Here is a 20,334-nt window from a genome sequence, read left to right on the forward strand (position 1 = left end):
CAAATAATAAGTATATTATTTTTGGGGTTGTTGAAATACTAAATTGTTATCTAGCCCGATAAAATCTAAGTTTTGTGGTGTAATATAAAATTTTCCAACATCTTAATTTTCACAAATTAATATAACATGAGTAAATTGGTAAGTGAATACAAACATTTACATTATTATGTAAGTTTTTAAACATCAGAATTTCGAAACTGCAATAAGATTTAATATCAATAACCTTATCGGGTTCTTTTTAATAACATACATGTATATACATATGCACAGTCATAAGTTAGGTTTTGCTGACTGTATTATGACAGAAATACATAATATATATTAGTGAATATACTTATATATGCAAGTCCCCTATGGCCTTATATTAAGCTGACCTCTTTGTTGATACCAATGTGCGTATCTTTTTTTTGCGGAAAACTCAGGCTTTAGGCACAAACATACAGCTGCATTTCATAGCGAACTGAAAATATGCGGATTGATTTTTATTTAATTTTATAAATGCAAATACACTGTAATAATGTATACTGTATAAATGCCAATTGCTGTATTGCAATTCTTATGTCAGGGTTTCATTTTAGATACACAGATACATATGTGTGTACATATATACTACGTAGTTTCCTTAACTTTTAATTTTAAAAATGTTCCTTAAGCTTGTGCAGGATGATGAAAAATATAGAGCTCTATCATGAATTTCATTCGTAGCTCGAAAATTCGGAAAATTACGAATATCATATTATCAATTACGGATTACTAAAATACTGCTCCGAACATTTGTAATGGAGCAATCATAAATTACGTTCGAAGTAAAAATTACCCTCAAAAGTCTACGAAAGAAATAATCACTTGTAACAAGCAATTTAAAAGAATAGTCCCTACATATTAAATCTTAAATTTTGATTTTTTTTATTTGAATTTGAGTTACTCTAACACAGCTACCATAAAAAGAAATGAATTCATATTGCCAAAAAATTTTTTTTCCATTTTTCAAAAATATTCAAAAACTAAGAAAATTGAAAAACTTTCATACAAAAGAATATTTCAAAAAATATTCATGAATATTCTAAAAAATATCCTTTTGTATGAAAGTTGTTTACTGAATATAAATAAATATTTTGATAGTTGAACTAAAAAACTGATTTTGACTTTCCGAAAAATGATACTGCCATTGGTGATTCATAATCTCTATCTCTACAAAAGGAATTTGTGATCATTCAAAAGTCTACGCCGTAGTTATGTTTATAATTTCTAAGATTCTACAAGTGAAATTCGTGATAGAGCTGGTAGTAGGTAGCTTTAAAGAGCTGCTTTTATTTCAAATCTTTCTCAAAACTAAGATTTGTTGATGTTATGCTACATCTATCGTTTAACTTCAATTATTATTAATTTGTTTAAGTTATTAACGTAATTTATTAACGTATACATACTTCTTTACAGTAACTAAAAATTTACTAATATGCAATTCAGTTTTAGAAAATCTATATTGCGCTATTATTATTAATTAATTAAAATTTATAAATTCTAAAAGATATCTATTAAAATATGAAGAAAGGAAATCCGTAAGTGTTCCTTACAGTTGTGTTTAATAATATGAAAATATTTAATTTATTGATATGGATGAGTGGTTAACTCAAAAAGTATATTAAATCCTGGAGTACTGGGCATGCTCCAGGATTTTACTTTAACTGGCAACTGAATATGAAAACAATATTTTCCATCCTATGAATTTCCAATTACAGAAATATACTTTTTCAACTTTACATGGTTATTTTGAAAAAAATGAGTTAAGAAGGTTCAATTATTTTCAAAACTTTAATATCAATTTAATTTATAAATCAGTGTTTTAGAAAACTTGGACGATTTTAGTTAAAATTTATTAAATTTTATTTTAAAAACCTTACAGCACAAAAAATCACTAGTTTATTTTTTCAAGTATACATTGTGTAATAATCATCTAAGCTCGTTGAGCTTTATGATCATGCTGCGTTTATCAGGCAAAAACCGATAAAATCGTCTTTGTTGATATTTACTTACTTTATATTCTGGGATTTTAACAAAATATTTTAAATGAAAGAGGCTCATACCTAATTAAATTTTTGTTATTTCATTTATTTTTTATTACTTATTTTTAGTAATTTAAATCCCATCCACATTTTAACAAAACAAAAAAAACATATACTTAACATAATCAAAAAACTAATTTTAATTTAAAAAAGTGCAAAAAAAAAAAAAATAAAATTGAATTAATTATACTCTGAAAATCTACATGTGCATAATTTTGTAAATTCTTTATTTGCAATATAAATTATTAATCACTTAGGTATTTGTTCTTGTTCGTTTAATTTTTTGAAAAATATTATGCTTGATAAAAAAAGTGCTTTACGAATATAGAAATAGCAACAACAGTTTTAATTTCTATTTTCTTTTAATAAGAAACTATTACAAATTATTTTAAATATAAATTAAAAAACAAACATTGATTGGAAAATTTATGAAAAGTTTAACAACAATTATTAAATAGGGTTTAAGATTTATTTGTATAACATCAAAAATTCTAAAAATACATAAATATATAACTGACAAAAAAGAATTGTTTGTTCGCTTTAAATGGTGTCTGCTAAAATATAGAGATATTTTGAATTCTTTTATCAGTTTTTTTTTTTTAACTTCATCTCAAAATATTTTGTTTTTTGTTAAAAAGTTTTGATAAAATATTTGAATATGTACTACAAAGAGAATATTATTATTTACTCTTAATATTATAAGTGATATTTATTGATTTTTTTTGACCTTGAATGTATTATTTTTATTTTACAAATGAAATTTTGGAATAGCAGGTGGGTAATTTGTATCATACATTTGACTTCTAATAAATGCAATTTTATCTTTTGGTTCTGGACGAAGTGTTGCTAAATCTATAATACAAAAAATTATAAGTTAATTAATAAAATTGAAAGCAAAATAAATTGATTAAATGTTTAAGTTTACCTTTATCATAGGCGTATTGCATAATTTGTTCTGCGATTTCTACAGAACAATTTGTAATTTCTGATAATGGCGGATATAAGCATCCTTTTTCTAATTGTTCATCTGAACATAATTTTGCTAGTCTCTGCAATAAAAATATTTTTTTTATATTTCACTTAAAATTAAATAAATTAGTAAAATAAATAAAAGGTTAATCAAAGCTACCTCGGCTGACATTAAGAAACATTCTTCTGGAATTCTCAGCATTCCAGCACAAATAACGCCCAAAGCAACGCCAGGGAAAATATATGCATTATTACCCTGTCCAGGTGTATAAACTTTTCCTTCGTATTCGAATGGATCAAAGGGTGAACCAGAGGCAAATATTGCGCTACCTTTACTCCAAGTGTATGCTTGTTCAGCAGTACATTCAGCTTTAATTGTTGGATTTGATAATGCAAAAATTACAGGTTTTTCATTCAATTCAGCCATCTTTTCAATAATTTCTTTGGTAAACGCTCCCCCAATCGCAGCAGCTCCAATCAAAATAGTTGGTTTTAAAATATTTACTGCATCAACTAGCGTGTCAATAGGTTCATGATCATGGGCAAAATGTAATTTGTGCTCATTAAGACCACCTTTTGGGCGATCTCTAACAATTAAACCTTTACTATCGACGAGCCAAACTCGTGTTTTAGCTTCTTCTTTTGAAAGACCTTCCATTATCATTGCTGATACACACAAGTTAGCAATACCTAATGCTGCTTCTCCAGCACCTTGGAATAAAATTAAATTGTCTTTAAGTTTCGTATTTGTTAATCTCAGTGATGCCAAAATTCCAGCTAGTGCAACTGATGCTGTTCCTTGAATATCATCATTAAAAGTACAATAATGGTCTCGATATTTTTCTAAAAATCTGAATGCTTTATCATTTGCAAAATCCTCAAATTGTATTAAACAATTTTGACCAAAACGTTTAACAACAGCTTCCATAAATTCATCTACAAAATCATCATACTCTTGTCCAACAATACGTCTCTCTCTTACCCCAATATATAATTCATCATCCAAAAATGATTGATTATTGGTACCAACATCTAACGTAATTGGTAAACATTGATGTGGTTTAATTCCCGCTAATGCTGTATATAGAGATAATTTTCCAATTGGTATACCCATACCATTTGCTCCAAGATCACCTAAGCCTAAAATTCGTTCGCCATCTGTTACGCAAATAGCACGAATATCAGTTTCTGGCCAGTTCTATATAGAAATTTGAAAAAATCACAAAGTTAAACGAATAATTTTTTCAATCTATTTTTAAAGTTACCCGCAATATATCGTAGATGTATCCTTTATCATATTTTGTTATGAACAGTCCTTTTGGGTTATATAACTGAACTAAACTGAATTTTTGACAAGCTAAACCAACTGTGGGTGTATAAACGATTGGCATTAAATTTGTAATATCAGAACTCAAAACTTTATAAAATAATCTTTCATTGCGTTCTGATAATCCATTTAAATACATGTATTTATCTAAATCATTTTCCAATCTTTTCAACAATAATAAACAATGTTTAACTTGCTCATCTTGATTTTTTACAACGTGCGGTAAAAGTCCTCTAATACTCAAAAGTTGTCTCTCTTCTGATGTAAACGCAAGACCCTGAAAATTTGGAAATTTTAATGTATTGTTAATTTTTTTTATTTTATCTTATTGTACATTCATACAAGTTTATTTGAAAAATTTAGATTAAAGTTCAAATATCATAATGAAAATTCCATTCGGTATAAAATCTTAAAAGAAAAAATGCTAATACATATAGTACCAAGAAAACAAATAAAAATGCAAAATAAATATTAAGATAAAAACAGATATATAACATTGAATTTTTAATTTTTCCTATTAATCCAGTTTGACGAGCCCCCGAAATAAAAAACAAAGCAAAGAAAAGAAAAAAGTCTTTTGTTTGTATCCATAAGAGCAACAGTGAATTTTTTATGTTCTTAAAATACTTTTGGAAAGGTTACGCATAAAAATATTATAGATGGAAATCTTTGCTTCAATATTTTTATTTTGTACAAAAATAAGTTGTCACTTCCTAATATTTTTTCTATAAAATTTTGTTAAATTATGTGTATAAAAAATTATATTTTTTGTATTAATTTTGTATTTTGTATTGGTAGGAACTTACTGTAGAGTTGTCTAAGCGGATTTAGAATATGTTGTCTAAGCTGAAAAAAACTCGACAAATTTACCTATTATTCAAGCGTTGTTAATTTAAAAATATTTATTTTCGATAATAGGAGTAAAATTTAATGTTGACCTTCAAGTATTGCTATTTAAACTAGAAAACGTTGGGCCAAACGTTGTATACGATCAAAATTATTTATAAAAAATAATAATTAATTTTGTAAACAAAGTTAATGCCTTTCTTATTAGCTGTCACTGTTTTACTGCACACGCTGATTTACAATATTAATATACTCGTACGAGTAAGCAAAACTCTTTTATACGCAAATGTAATTTTTTGCCTTTTTGTAACTTTGCTTTTTGAGGAGCAACGTCTTGTAACTTTGCTTTTTGAGGAGCAACGTCCTTTGACACTATGTGACAAAACTTCTTCATATAGAATGCAAAAATTTGAACGTTTAGTAGAATAATATACATTATAAGGAAATACTATGTTAGTATTACTGTAATTAATCACTAAAGTAAACGTTAAATAATCTAAGGGTGTGAAGTTAAAAAAAAGTGTAATTACAAGTACATACAGTTGAAAAATATCGGTTTACAATATAAATATGTGAGTATATAATTAAAGTACATGGAGAAAATATTGCTTATAAATATTTAAGCAGGTATAATTGAATTATTCAAACAATTTTTCACGAAATTTATTTATTAAAGGATTTGAAAATTAAACAAATTTTGTAAATAGACAAATTACATATTGTAGAATGATATTTTTTTGTGTACGTTAGGACCTCTTACTAAGTAAAATTTCACAAAATTTTTATTTGTTTTACGATCGATTACAAATTTTAATTAAAATTATCAATTTAAAAATAATTAAATTAGTTATAATTACTAATATTTTGTGGATTTTAATTCAAATTTAGAGAACCAAGTATGTTTTCTATGAAAAAAATAAATAAAAAAAAATGAGAATTTCAGATTTCTCTGAATAAATTTCAATTTATTTATTGAAATAATCAATTAATCAATTAATTTATTTAGATTTCAGAGAACGAAATCATTTTTATTTGTTTTTATTTTGTAAATATTTATTTTCTCATTGAAAAATATCTATATAAATTTGATTTTTAACTCTTGCGTGTATTTAATAATTTGCTCACATATTTAACAATACTATATAGATAACAACACAACGATAATGTTGTCAAGTAATAAACTTTGACAAGATAACTGCTATTAATAATTATAGAATATAGCGAAAATAATTCATCATTTATTACGCCTATATGTACATATATGTATATAAGTATAATAATATCAAATCAAATTATGATAAATAAAATGTAAATAATAAAAGAGACAAAATTTCAATAACAATTGAATAATGTAGTTCTTTCTAATTAGCATATCTATTATTTTATTTAGGAATGTTATTGAAATTTTAATAAAAAATTTTAAATTAAAATTTAAATATCATTTGTTTCGTTTATATACGTTACATTATTACAATTTACAACAAATAAAGGTATTCTTATTAAATTTTTGTTCTGTGTAAGACTGATTTGAAAAATATATAGAAAGCTAAGTAAACGGTTTGTAGAAAATTTTGATTAGAACTAAAATTTTAAGTATATAAAATGAATTTTAATTAGTGTAGTAAATTTGAATATAAACGGCAAAAATCTTCTCGAATTTGTGATTTTTTATTGGATTTGGATAAGTGAAAAAAATAATGAATACTTCCATTCTGATACAGAGAAATATCTAACATCAATCAATATAAATACTTTTGTATTTTGTAAACTTAACCTTTTTCTTTTCAGGAACACTTCAAAAGCTTAAAATTTTAATGGAATTTTATTTAAACCTTAAAATCTACTTTCATAAATGAAAATTAAGATTCTTTCTTGTTTATATATTTTGTATGATATTTACATACATATTGTATTTGAGAAGATATTGATTGGCTGAAAATCACTTAATTGAATTTGAAATTTTCTGATTACTATACAAAATTTTTTTTTGTTTTTTTTTTTATCCAATTGTTAAAATATTTATATTTTGTAAAATCAGCTGACAATGTAAAATATTTAAATATGCGTATATATATTATGTAGTTTCTATTTTTTAGAATTTGTTTTCTATATTATCACATAAACAAACAAATTTGTATTTTAATTTTATTATTAGAAATGGAAATTTCTTGAGTCATAAATGTTATCGAATTTGCAATTCAATTTTACTAAGGAATACAATTTTTAACAAAAAATAACAAAAAAAAACCACTAAAGCGATTATTGTTCTACTTTATGTTATTGAGCTCGAATAAAATGCATTCTATTAATATACATGTCTTGTGTCATTATACCATTTTAAAATATTAATATGTTATTTCCTATGTGGCTGATTATTGGCTTCAAAATAATAAAGCAAAATTGGTCGTTAAATAATTTCTGGCCAAATAATAAGATCCTAGGAATAATGGAATGATGATCACGGTTGAGTAATAGAAAATAGCAAAATAAATATTTGTTTCAGTAACAAGACAAAACACTCTTTACAACAAAAGATATAAAATATTTCTATTTTAAACTTTTCTTTCTTATAATTTTTAATTTATAAAACGAATAAAAGCAAACTTGGCTTTTTGAGTACTTTTAATGGTTTCGATCAAATTTTTAAATTAAATTTTTTCTGTTTCTTAAAATTTTAATGGGTTATTCAATTATATTATTTATGATCGAGTTTAAGGAGGTTGATTTAGATTTTCAATATTTCAATATTAGTCATTTTCATAAATTATTAAAATAATGCCAGTTGTATAGGCCGTAAAATGAAGAAAATATAAAAATATGAAAAAAACCAAGCCATTAAGTATTTTTTGTTTTAATACATTGTTTTTAAATTAAATTTTCTTCTAACCCACCTGACGCAATAATAATTTCGTATATCTACAATATTGATGAACTTTTAATAAATTCACAAAAAAAACAAATCTTAAAAAATCTATAAAAAATGAATACCAAAGAAAAAAATATGTAAATTACTCTTTGAAATTTAAGAAAAAAGTGTAAAATATGTTTAGCTATTAGAAGTTCGATCAAAGTCCAAAGTCTAAATTAATCATTTTTTAAAATTTTATTTGGAGTTTGAACCGAATTTATCATTCAATCGAATTTGACTTTATCGAATAATGGGATTGAACCATTACAAAATTTCCACTAATTGAATTCTTTCTTTTTCTTTCATTTGGTTCTATAATAAGCAATAGGGACTCTCATTTTTATAAATTTCAAATTGAAAGTAAAGAGTTCAAAGGCATATTTTGGTTTAAACAATTTATTTAAAAATTTGTGTTATGTTGTAAGCAAAAATTAAAAATGATGAAATTAAAAAACGTTTAAGAAAATATATTGAAAATAACAAACAAAAATTACTTTCCTAAACGAACTTACATTACAACTTGTATAAACGAATTCACTTAATATACCAGAATCTGTACTTGAAATTAATTGATTAAATTTTAATATGCAGTTTACTTTCTGATATAATTTTATTTAATTTTATAGCATGAAAAATAATTTATATTACTTATGAAATGATTAAAACTAGTAAATTTATGTTCGAAAGTGAGGTGTTATTTCATCAGACGATTGAATTTAATTATGTTCAAGTTCAATGGTTTTTAAAACATTAGGTAAAAGTTAAAATAAACTTGATAAAGATAAAACAAGTTTATTTTAACTTTGTAGTTAAAATTACATAGTTTAAATATAGAATTTAATCGTTATATAATAACCTGAATTTTGGAAAACTGACTTTAGCTTAAATTCGCTATTAGCTTTTTTTTCTTTTTTATTAGAAAATTATTAAAATAATGAAAATTACAAGATTTTTTGCTTCCAGGCATTTCAAAATAAAAAAACGGACATTTATAATGCATAAGATCTATCTATAAGTTAACATTGGAGAATTTTATGAATTTATGAACTTTTTATTAATGAAAATAAAATTATGTGAAACTCAAATAAAAATTCATAGTTTTGAAAAATAAAACATTATTGAAATAGAAATTAAAAAGTTATTAAGTATTTTCTTTTCTTTTTTAGGATTTATCAGATTTATATAATTCTTTGGAAAAAGAGAATAACAAGGATGATGAAATATATGAATTACCAGATTGGCTAAGTAGTGAATCAGAACATGGTTTTTCTATGGATATTCTAAGAGAATCTCCACCAAAACTTGCAGTTGAAGGAAAATTAAATGGGCGTCCGAGTGAAGAAAAAGAAATTGATGAAATCTGTAATGAACCTTCTAGTGGGGAAGCTAATGTAAATAATGAAAATTACGAATATTATGAATATAGCGGAAGCGATGAAGATAGTGAAAGTGATGAAAATAGCGAAAGTGATGAAGATAATGGAAATCAATATAATTTGAAAAATGAAAAGGATGGGAAAAGTGATGAAGAATTTAAAGGTTATAAATTTGCAGAACCTTATACTAATAGTTTATTGAATTCGATTGCTGCTGATACTGATCAATATAACAAAATTGATTTGCCTGAAAAATTAACCGAATCAAAAACCCTTTTTGAGTTACGGAAGGAAGTCATTTATGAAATGATTGCATCAGATATAGGTTCGAAGTGGCGAAAATTTGGTGGTGGCATTGAAATAAAGGAAGGTGAAATGGATAAGTTAGAGGAAGAGTTTCCGAATGAAATTAAAAAAAGAGTTTTGGAAATGTTTGAAAAATTGGAATACAAGGAGTTTTATGACTTACAAAGAGTTTATTATAAAATTGTTAAAAGTTTAGATGAAAACTGTAGACATTATGATTTAAGCAATAGAGTTCAATTGGCTTTAATTCAATAATAAACTTAATATTTTACTAACTAAATTAAATACATTAGCAAATAAAACTGAAATATTTTTTAAATATTAAAAATCAAAATTAAATATAAACCCAAACAACGATTAAAATATTGTGATGATAGTGTAAGAAGTTTTTTTAGCTTTTAATGTTACTAATATTAAAAAGCGCTTGAACTAAAAGTTTAAATAAAAAATTATTAAAAGATGACAAAAGAAATCTAAGTCTCTCTTAATATCCCTCCTATAGATAAAAAATAGGGATTGAATTATAATTGATTATTAGCTAATTTAGTTCTAATTACATATTTTAAAATAAAAAAAAAACAAATATTGATTTTGCAAACACAACAATCAGATTTCGACAACGAAAAAATTTGTAAGAAACTAACAATCAAAAATTAATTTAAAAATTTTACTTATTGGATATTGATATATGTATGTACATAATTAAAATTTTGAAATTAAATATGCATGTTGCATTACCAAATTAGGTCTTATTATGTCAAACTATGAAATTTAAACTATTTTTACTTGTTTCGTCTAGAATATCCTGTATTTGCTTTTTGTTAATATACTTATACACAATAGCTTTGAATTTTCATAAACAATGTGCAGTTAACAACTTTTAGTTAATTATTAAATTTTAAATGTAAATTTATAATAATTATTTTAAATTATGAAAGAAGTTATAGGATAATACTAAGAAATTGTCATTTTATTGAATGTTCAAATTTTGATACTGTGTTTTAATAAAATTTTTATTAAAAAAATTTTTTTGAATTAAAGTTTTTCTAACTTATTAAGTGCAAAGAAAAAAGATTTTCTGTAGAAATTTCCTAATTTTTTTAATTGAAATGATTTTAATTGAAAATTAAATTGCGATAATAACCTATAATATATATATATATTCAAATATATATATATAATTATTTTATATATTCAAATAATATATATATATATTTTTTAATTTTTATTAGTTACATCATCAAATGATGCATGACAACGAAAATCAACAGTTTACATTTTAAGATAGTTATTTTAGCTTGCAGCTAGAATAATTATTGGATAAACATATGTACCTTTAGTATAAACAAGTTTTATTTTGTAAATAAAAATAATTAAAAAAGAATATTTAGTAAAGACAAATTAAAAGCAAGATCTAAAATTATGTCAGACAGAAAATTAAGAGTAATAAAGTATGTGCGTGTGTGTAAAATTCAGAACCCAAGAAATTTGATTTTGTCTTAAAATATTAGAACTCGATTAGATTAGATTAAAGTATATTTTTTAAATAATTATTTGGTAATTAAAGTTAATTAAGAATGTTCATTATTATAAACGTTGGAACTATTGAAGAAACATGCTGTGTTGACTAACTTTAAATATATTATGAGTTTATTTTCTAAGTGACCATTAATAAATATTTATTTATTATATGCAAACATATTTTAGGGAATAATATTATTTTGGTCTTATTTTATTAATGTTAAAAATTCTAATTCGCATTTCAGAGATATTTCATTTATGTATATGTTTGAATAAAATAGTATTATAATAAAACTGATTTTAAAATAAATTTCTTATTTTTTAAAGAAAAATTTTATACATACAACTTATAGAACGAGCAACGAAGTAATTTTCTTATAGTTATTCTTTTTTAATATGATAATTCAAAATTATAAGTAGTGTACATGTCATTATTAAAATGTGTATAATGTAAATTATAAAATTGATAAGAAACTATAGACAATTTTTAACATTATAGCAACTTTATTAAGCTTATCTCGAATAAAAATACAATCAAAAAAAAATATCAGTCAACGACATGTTCATCACAAATTTATTGACAGAATTTGTACTATTCTTTCACCTGAATACTACATAGTTAATCTTTAATCTTTTGCTCTCTGAACTTTAGGTATGTAATATGTCATATTTAGAAATATAGTAAAATAAATATATGTACTTATAAAAATATATTTTGTTTCTGATAGACAAATTTATTTCATAGTGCTTTTACGTTCCTCCAAGTATTAGTGGATAGGGTGATGATAGTAATTAATTTTTCCATTACAATATGTATTTTCACTGGTACAATTAATCATTATGTAAACTATTGTATTGTATTATTTACTCTGAGAAAGAGTTAAAACAAAGAGCTTGTAGTAGGATTTTATTCTGTGATTTAGATATCAAAATCACATAAGTTATGTGAATAGTAATAGACTCCGGATAATACATATATATTTCTTAAATAAGAGTCTCTGTAAATTTTACTTCTAAAATTAACATTGTATTCATGAAAAAATCCCTGCATAATAAAAAATATAATGAAATTTATATACATTATGACACTTTTGAATGCTTCTCTATACTTATGTTATCACTAAACTAATACTGAAAATAAAAGCTTGATTTCAAGTAACAAATTCTCCAATAAAGCTATTGAATAAACTAAAAATATTCTTAATTTAATAACGATTCTAAACCACTTTATAAATAATACAATAGATCACAGCTATCTTTGGAAATATTACATTAAAAAATAACATGTTCCGGTTAAGACAAACAAGAAAAACCAGAATAGAAAAATTTACGAATTAAGGTAATTCGTAAGGTAAAGATTAAATTTCAAGTAAATGCGAAATATTTTCTTTTATTTTTAATTACATATATTTTAATTAAATAACATTTTCTTCTTCTATGAATCGGTTTTAAGCCAAAATAATTTTTCGGTTTTTAACAAAATAATTAATATTTACACATTAATTTAAATTAGAGATGTTTTTAATGGCTTAATTTTACTGATAACTGGAGTGTGACTGTCAATTAAAGAAAATTAAGGATTATCATTTATTAAATTATCAAAATTAAAAAAATTCTATACGTGTGCACATGGTTTTGTTCAAAAATAATACTTTTTTATAATTTTTTTGTTCAAAAAAAATGTGTCTTATAATAATTTTAAAATTTTATCGCTTTAGATTATATTTTGTATTAAAATTAATTCTTTACGTAGTTAACTCATTATTAATGTCTTTAAGAAAGAAGTTAAGAACTAGTTATTACTTCAATAATTTAAGTGAAAATTTAGAAATATAGTAAGCTGAGCAAAAAAAGAAAAATTTTTATTATAAGAATTACATAATTCCATAGAAAAATGTCGATATTTATATTTTATTTTTATTTTTATAATAAACAAAATATTGTAAATGAAACAATTTATTGTAAGTACGTGCGTATGTGTTCATTGTTATATCCGAAAACTTACAATAAAATTTAGAAAATGATCTAAGGTTAAGAATTTGTCTATGTTCACACATATACATACTATGTATGAACTCATGTTCGGCTATGTATGTACGAGTTTGTTAATTGTGCGTGTCTCTACATACTTTTTATTTGTATCTTCTATGCACGAAATTCTGAACAAAACATTTTGTGTTTTTTCAACTAAACATCATGATGTAATAAAAATAGTACGACATTGAACTTGATTTTAAAAAATGAGACGAAAAAATAATATGTAAAAATTATACAACAATAAAATAAAAAATGTTCCTCTGATGAGTTAAGCTCATAAAAAAGCTCACCTGCTTATTATTATCATACAATATTTTGCGAAAAACAGCTGATAGACAGGAGATTTTATTTTAATAAATCACATAATATACATGTGTATGTACATATTGAAAATGCGCTATCTAATCAGTTTTTCATATACTACATATGTATGTATTCTTATATTAATAAACTGACATATGTATAACATACGTATGTTATATATGTATGTACATATATATGAAAGAAAAGGAGTAATGAAATAAATTTATTGAATTAATTATTAAATAATAGTGTGCAATTATATTAAGTTTTTATTACGAACAACTTTGTTGTTATCGTAATAAATTCATAGATCTGAGCTCTCAATATTTCTTTTATTTGTAATACAAAAAGTATGTGTGTACATAGATATATTCTTGCCTTTTTTATTAATAGTAAAAAATAAATCGATTTTCCTCCATTCCGATTAAAAAAGCTATTCATTAAATAACAAAATTTGGCGGATATAAATCCATAAGAATTAAGTGTAATTATATGAAAAACCTTTTAAGACTTCTGGAATTGAAATGCTATTTTTTAAATGCTAAAAAAATGACCTTTAAACTTATATTGTTGTAAAATGAAAAAAATTTTGAAGAAGCAGATCTAAAGCATAGAATAATCGAATACGCGTACATATATATTATCAAGTACCTCCAGAGATTATTTGGTAATAATATTAATAAAACAGTACATTTCCTATGGGTAGAAAATATTTCTTTTGATGTATTCGATGTTGATGGTAATATTAATGTTGTATGTATATTTGTTTCACTGTTAATTTTTATTCATATTAAACTCACCTTGTTGTAGCGTTTTTTCATTAAACGATCTAATCCTGATAAATTTCCAGGAACATCCATATCACCATGTGTACCCCATAATCCTAAACGATTTCTTCCTTCTTCACTCATTTTTGTGGTAGGTATAGATTTTGTTGTAAAATGATTTTTTTTTAATTTTAGGCAGTTATTACAAAAATCCTGAATTAAATATTATTTTTTTAGAATATTTGTATTTAGTATTTTTATTTATCAAATGAAAAATTAACAAAATTAACTAAAAAAAAAATGTTACTACAATTTCTTATAATTTTTATTTTAGAAAATTTTGTTACTTTTTTGACCGAATTATTTCTTAGTAAAATATTAAAATAATTCATTTTATTTTACTACCTTTCCTACAATACTGTTTGACAATTCATTCGATACTGACGAATTTGATGTACTACAATGACAAATCATAAAGTTTTTTTCGCCACTAAAAACATCAGTAGTAGTTGTAGAAATTTTTTTTACATTTAAATCAATGCCACCAGTGCGCAATACATTTTTCATTGTGCTTTCACTACAGTCACCGTTACCATGTTGCTCTGTCGCTGTAGAATTTATCGTATTTCTGTCTGCCACAATAATTGTATGTGGCGAATGAAAATGACAACAGCAATTGCATACTTTATCGTTTGCTTTTTTGTTACAATTATAACATTGATTAAGAAAATGCCGGTTATTTGAATTAATACAATTGTTATCTATTACAGTTTGATTGCATACTGCTTTGTTACAATGATTCATTCCGCAATCACATTTTGCTAGATGATTTATGTTAGCTGAAATTAGCATTTGCCCACCGGGTGTTTCATTTTTACTAATAGCTATTGTTGGAGATTCACAATTGATTATTTTTGCCGATTCTTTGTTACTAGATACATTCGATAAATTTGTTGATGGATACAATGGTCCACTGAAATTAAATATTTACATATGTATATGCGATTACTAAAATTTAATAAAAATTTTTTAATTATAAATTTATCATTCTTTTCTTATTTTTCTTATTCAGACAATTAAAAATTGAAGAAAAAGAAACGTTTCGTTTGCATTTTCGCTATAAAACTGGGAATTAAAATTGGGAAATTTGATGGTTTACGTCCCCGAAAATTTGTAGATTTTATATTGGTAATGTAATCTTTAAATATTTTCTGATTAAATTTGTAAAACAATTATGTACATATTTTGTATTTAGAAATTGTTTTAATTTTAATTCTTAAAATATTATGTAATATCTCCAATATTAATATAATAAAATTTTTTTATTACTTATTTTGGTAAATAAAATTGAAAAAACACATTGTTAACTCGTTGTTCTTATAAAATGTAATCAAAGCAGACTGAACTTTTAAATTTTATAAGGCATATTAGACCTACAAAATGCAAGCTTTATATTCAACTCTACCTCATTAATATTTATGCAAAATTCTTAAATAAAATTTAATTTATTTTAAATTTAATAATTTGATTGATAGATAAGTAGGTGTGCTGATAAAACATGTATCCTCTTTAGTTATACGGACTTTATGTGCTGAGTTTTATATAATATTGTAAATGTTTTTTCAGTTTTTGACTTGCTGAAAATATTGAAGCTGCTTGTAACTGTTGACAAGCAAAGAGGAATATTTTACTTTTTATTAGGAAACATTTAGCAATGTAAACGAAATAGTATTTCAAATAATAATTATATTAGCACCATGGATAAGGTGCCAATTTAATTCGAAATTCCATTGATCTAAAAAATTTTGGTAGCTAGGACTTTCTAAAGTTTTTGTTTAAAAGTGTGGATGTGTCTACATTGTTAATTTGATTGCAAGGTATCATTTAACATTTTATTCACCTGATTGTAGATCTATTATTGTGGTCTATGTATTACAACACATTTTAAAATTACTGATGAAGAATATTATTTTTATTTGAAGTGTAGATGTAATAACGGAATTAAAGCTTTAATTATACGAACTAATCTAAATGCTAGGATTATTTACTACCAATTGTTATGGACTACCTATTACTCTTTTATGTATTGTGGTTAAACATAGTATGTACATATATATTATGCTCTATATTTATTCACATTCCATGCCCTTATTATTTGTATTTACGCGGGTTCACATGATTATTTGAATAAATACATTATAATTATAATAAAGATAGTGGAATGTGGATATATAGTTTTATTTTTAATTTTATTATATATGTATGTACGTGTGTACGTATTCATGCATTTTTTGAGTTCTTTTTCCTGGAATTTTTAATTAGATACATAATTATATATGCAGTTTGTGCAAAGTTCTTTATCATATTATTTCAGAATTAAAATACATACACACAATATGGTTACTTTTGAAAATTAAATAATAAATTAGATATTGCTGGTTTAATTTTCACTTATATTTCGTACAATATTTTGCTTTTTCTAGCACTCATAATAATTAAAAAATGATTTCTGTCCTGCATTACAACAATGAGTAAATATGAATTTCATATTTCTTCAAATTGTTGAATATACATATTGAAAAAAAATATATAAAAACCACAGCGCAATCAACTAATACAGAGCAGCATTCGCATAGCGACATAATGTCTGAGTATACAATTATTTTAAATTAAAGGGGAAAACAAAAATACAAAACAGCTTTTTTTTTTAAATTTTTTTTAACAAAAAACAGCTGAGAAATTAGTAAGAGGGAAATCTCTAAAAAGTTTTTTTTTGATTTTTTTTTTGCAAATCATTTATACGAGTAATACATAATAATTATGTACGTTTATAATCTATATGTATACAATTTAAGTAATACAGTGGGTATAATTAATAACGAAATCTGCGCAACTAATTACGTCATAATTTTGTAAATGCAATTATGTATATAAAAAGGTGTAAAAATACACGTTTATTTTTTATTTTATATTAAATAATCAAAATCACGCCACTAGGCACTTTTGTATTTAATATGAGATTGGTAGTGCGGCGTTTTATGTACGTAGAATGTAGATGTGTAATTATGTTATTTGAATAACATACATATGTATAGACCAAAAGCATATCTGCATAGTTTTATTTGAATTTGGTAAACTGTATAAGAAACATATGCATAAGTATGTACATACACATGCTATGTATAAATATACTAGCTAGGGCAAAGATGGTTGCATATTATTTGATGATTAGATACGTAAATTATGGTATATTTTTTTAGCATGGCATTGTAACTTAGATATCGTAATATAGTATGATAAGAGTATTTTTATGAATTAAAAAAAATTCAGTACATATATGTTTAATTATAATTATGTCAAATTTTATTCAACACATATGTATATGTATTTAATTTTGTTTCGTGACTATAAGGATTACAACAGTCCATACTCCACATCGCATATTTTGATATACCAATTATATCTATATTATAAATGGAATTATACTTCCAATTTACCTCCACTTTATCCTATAAGATATGTATATTTTTACCGACCGTATTGTGTAAACAATAGGTAGGTTATGTGATGGCAACAAATTTTGCATATCGAGTTTTCGGTGGGAACGTACTTCTCCATAGTAGGGAAGTGTAAATAAACTATTTTTAGCAACCTGTCGATCTGTGTGTGCACGCATGTATCTCAAGTTCGGCTGAACCGATTTTGATGAAATTTTATATGTAAGTATATTTCCACCATGGGACGGATTGATCAACTTTTGGTATATATCGGGCCTCGGGAACTGCACTTTTTAGCGGGCCTGTTTTACATTTTTGAACATTTTGAAGAAAATATTCAACCGATTTACTTGAAATTTTATATATAAGCTCAGCTCGACCGTCCGCGAAAATTCCTATGTTTTGGAAGAAATCAGGCATCGGCAACTAGACATTTACTACGGGTCAAACACACAATTTTGTGTATATAAAGAGAAATAATCAACCGATTTCATTGAAATTTAATATATGAATTCCTCATATTAAAGCAATGAAAATATAAATTTTTTGGAAAGATCAGATCTCGAAAACTGATTTGCGGGCCGATTTTACATTTTTCACCATTTTGAAGGAAATATTCAACCAATTTACTTGAAATTTCATATATGAGCTTTGCTCGACCGTCCCTGAAAGTTCCTAGCTTTTGGAACAAATCAGGCATCAGCAACTGGACGTTTACTACGGGCCAAATATACATTTTTGTGTATATAAAGAGAAATAATCAACCGATTTCATTGAAATTTAATATTTGAATTCCTCGTATTAAAGCAATGAACATATAAATTTTTTTACATTTTTCACCATTTTGAAGAAAATATTGAACCGATTTACTTGAAATTTCATATATGAGCTTTGCTCGACCGTCCCTGAAAATTCCTATGTTTTGAAAGAAATCAGGCATCGGAAACTGGACGTTTACTATGGGCCAAATACTCGTATACATTTTTGTGTATATAAAGAGAAATAATTAACCGATTTCATTGAAATTTAATATATGAATTCCTCGTATTAAAACAATGAACATGTAAATTTTTTGGAAAGATCAAGGCTCGAAAACTGATCTGCGGGCCGATTTTACATTTTTCACCATATCTACGGAACGAATTGATGGAATTTTTTGAAATTTGATATTTGAGTTCTGGTTGTTACAGAAACTAACTGGCGAGCATTTTAGGTAATTCGGGTAGCACAAAGCGAAACTCTACTAAGAGCCAAATTTACATTTTTCTAGGTATGTTAACTATAAGCTTACTAATGTCCTAAAAATTGGAAAGAAGTATTTAACAGACATTTTTATAATATTCTGTAACACTTTCATTTAACTAGATAATACACAATGTGGTCGGCTATGTGCTGACCAAATCAGATTTTTTTATATTTGGGGCTTTCATAAACATAGTATCGCGATATGAATAAACAAAATGTTCCGAGTCAAATTTGTGAGCCTAACTAGCTCTGACTTATCAACAATATTATAGTGAAAAAGTTATGAGTAGTTAAATCATCTTTTGTTTCTAAACAATTGTCACAAACGCATTGCATTTATGAAAACCTGCATTATTTTTTGGCATAGATTTTTGTTTAAAATTTTAATGTATGTACATATTTGCTTTACTTTCTTTTTCAGGTTAAATTGACAGTATTGAGCTTAAATAAGAGTATTATAATATTCAATGCACTTTAACTGCAATTAAACAAGAATAATTATATTTGCGAATTATGTAATCATGTTGCATAGTGTAGAAGCATGTAAAATTCAATAATAAATTCATTATTCAATATTGAATTTATTATTAAATTCATAATATTCAAACATACGTTAAGGCTATCGCAGGTAAGTATTGCATTTAACTATCTATGTACGTATGTAAAAATACAAGATAAAGTATAATAAGTATATTTTAATTATTATAATTTGTATAGATGCAGGCGCGGGTCTGATATATTCGTCGCCCTAAGCGGTTCCTAAAAAGTGCGCCCCCTTTCCAGTTATGTTCCCTCCAAGTTATGATCAGATTTATATAAATCATTTAAACTTGATTTTTTGATTTTAACAACCAAAAAATTTACTTTTTGTCGTAAGTGTAACTTATTGTAAAAGGTTTTAAGAAAATTATATCAAATATAATATATTATATCTTTTTCAAAGGTTATTTGAATATGAAAAAAGTAAAAATTTATTTACTTACATACATATATACTTAAATGATTGTATATAGCGAAATTTTATTCGTAATATTAAATTTAAGAATAAAATTATGCCTAATTTCATTTTACTTTTATTGTTTGGATGATTTACACAAGATCAATTCAACATAAAATTCTTAACATTCGCTTGATGTTTTCAATTCAATATAAGTAGAAGATATTACCAA

General features: G+C 24.4%; 2 protein-coding genes across 4 annotated transcripts in view; one reads left to right on the top strand and one right to left on the bottom strand.

The window, feature by feature from the left end:
• Positions 1-10,662, top strand: LOC129609164 (uncharacterized). The gene is made up of 2 exons (XM_055521078.1): positions 1-138; positions 9,280-10,662. Exons 1-2 carry the CDS (start codon positions 127-129, stop codon positions 10,048-10,050), a joined length of 783 nt encoding a protein of 260 aa, XP_055377053.1. The 5' UTR covers positions 1-126; the 3' UTR covers positions 10,051-10,662.
• LOC129609148 (NADP-dependent malic enzyme) overlaps positions 1,967-20,334 on the bottom strand; it is a 27,325-nt gene continuing 8,957 nt past the window's right edge. Inside the window, exons 1-7 of one of the 3 annotated variants that reach the window (XM_055521055.1) lie at positions 15,753-15,796; positions 14,829-15,396; positions 14,457-14,636; positions 4,298-4,636; positions 3,193-4,230; positions 2,989-3,112; positions 1,967-2,915 (exon numbers count right to left, since the gene is read on the bottom strand). In XM_055521055.1, coding sequence (XP_055377030.1) covers positions 2,812-2,915; positions 2,989-3,112; positions 3,193-4,230; positions 4,298-4,636; positions 14,457-14,636; positions 14,829-15,396; positions 15,753-15,784 — 2,385 coding nt within the window. In that variant the 5' untranslated portion in view covers positions 15,785-15,796 and the 3' untranslated portion in view covers positions 1,967-2,811. Of the gene's footprint in view, positions 2,916-2,988; positions 3,113-3,192; positions 4,231-4,297; positions 4,637-14,456; positions 14,637-14,770; positions 15,397-15,752; positions 15,797-20,334 lie in introns of those variants that run through there. The other 2 variants (XM_055521047.1, XM_055521064.1) reach the window with 2 other exon arrangements.

Source organism: Condylostylus longicornis, unplaced genomic scaffold (assembly GCF_029603195.1).
Source record: "Condylostylus longicornis isolate FDR11 unplaced genomic scaffold, ASM2960319v2 ptg000004l, whole genome shotgun sequence".
Lineage (NCBI taxonomy): Eukaryota > Metazoa > Arthropoda > Insecta > Diptera > Dolichopodidae > Condylostylus > Condylostylus longicornis.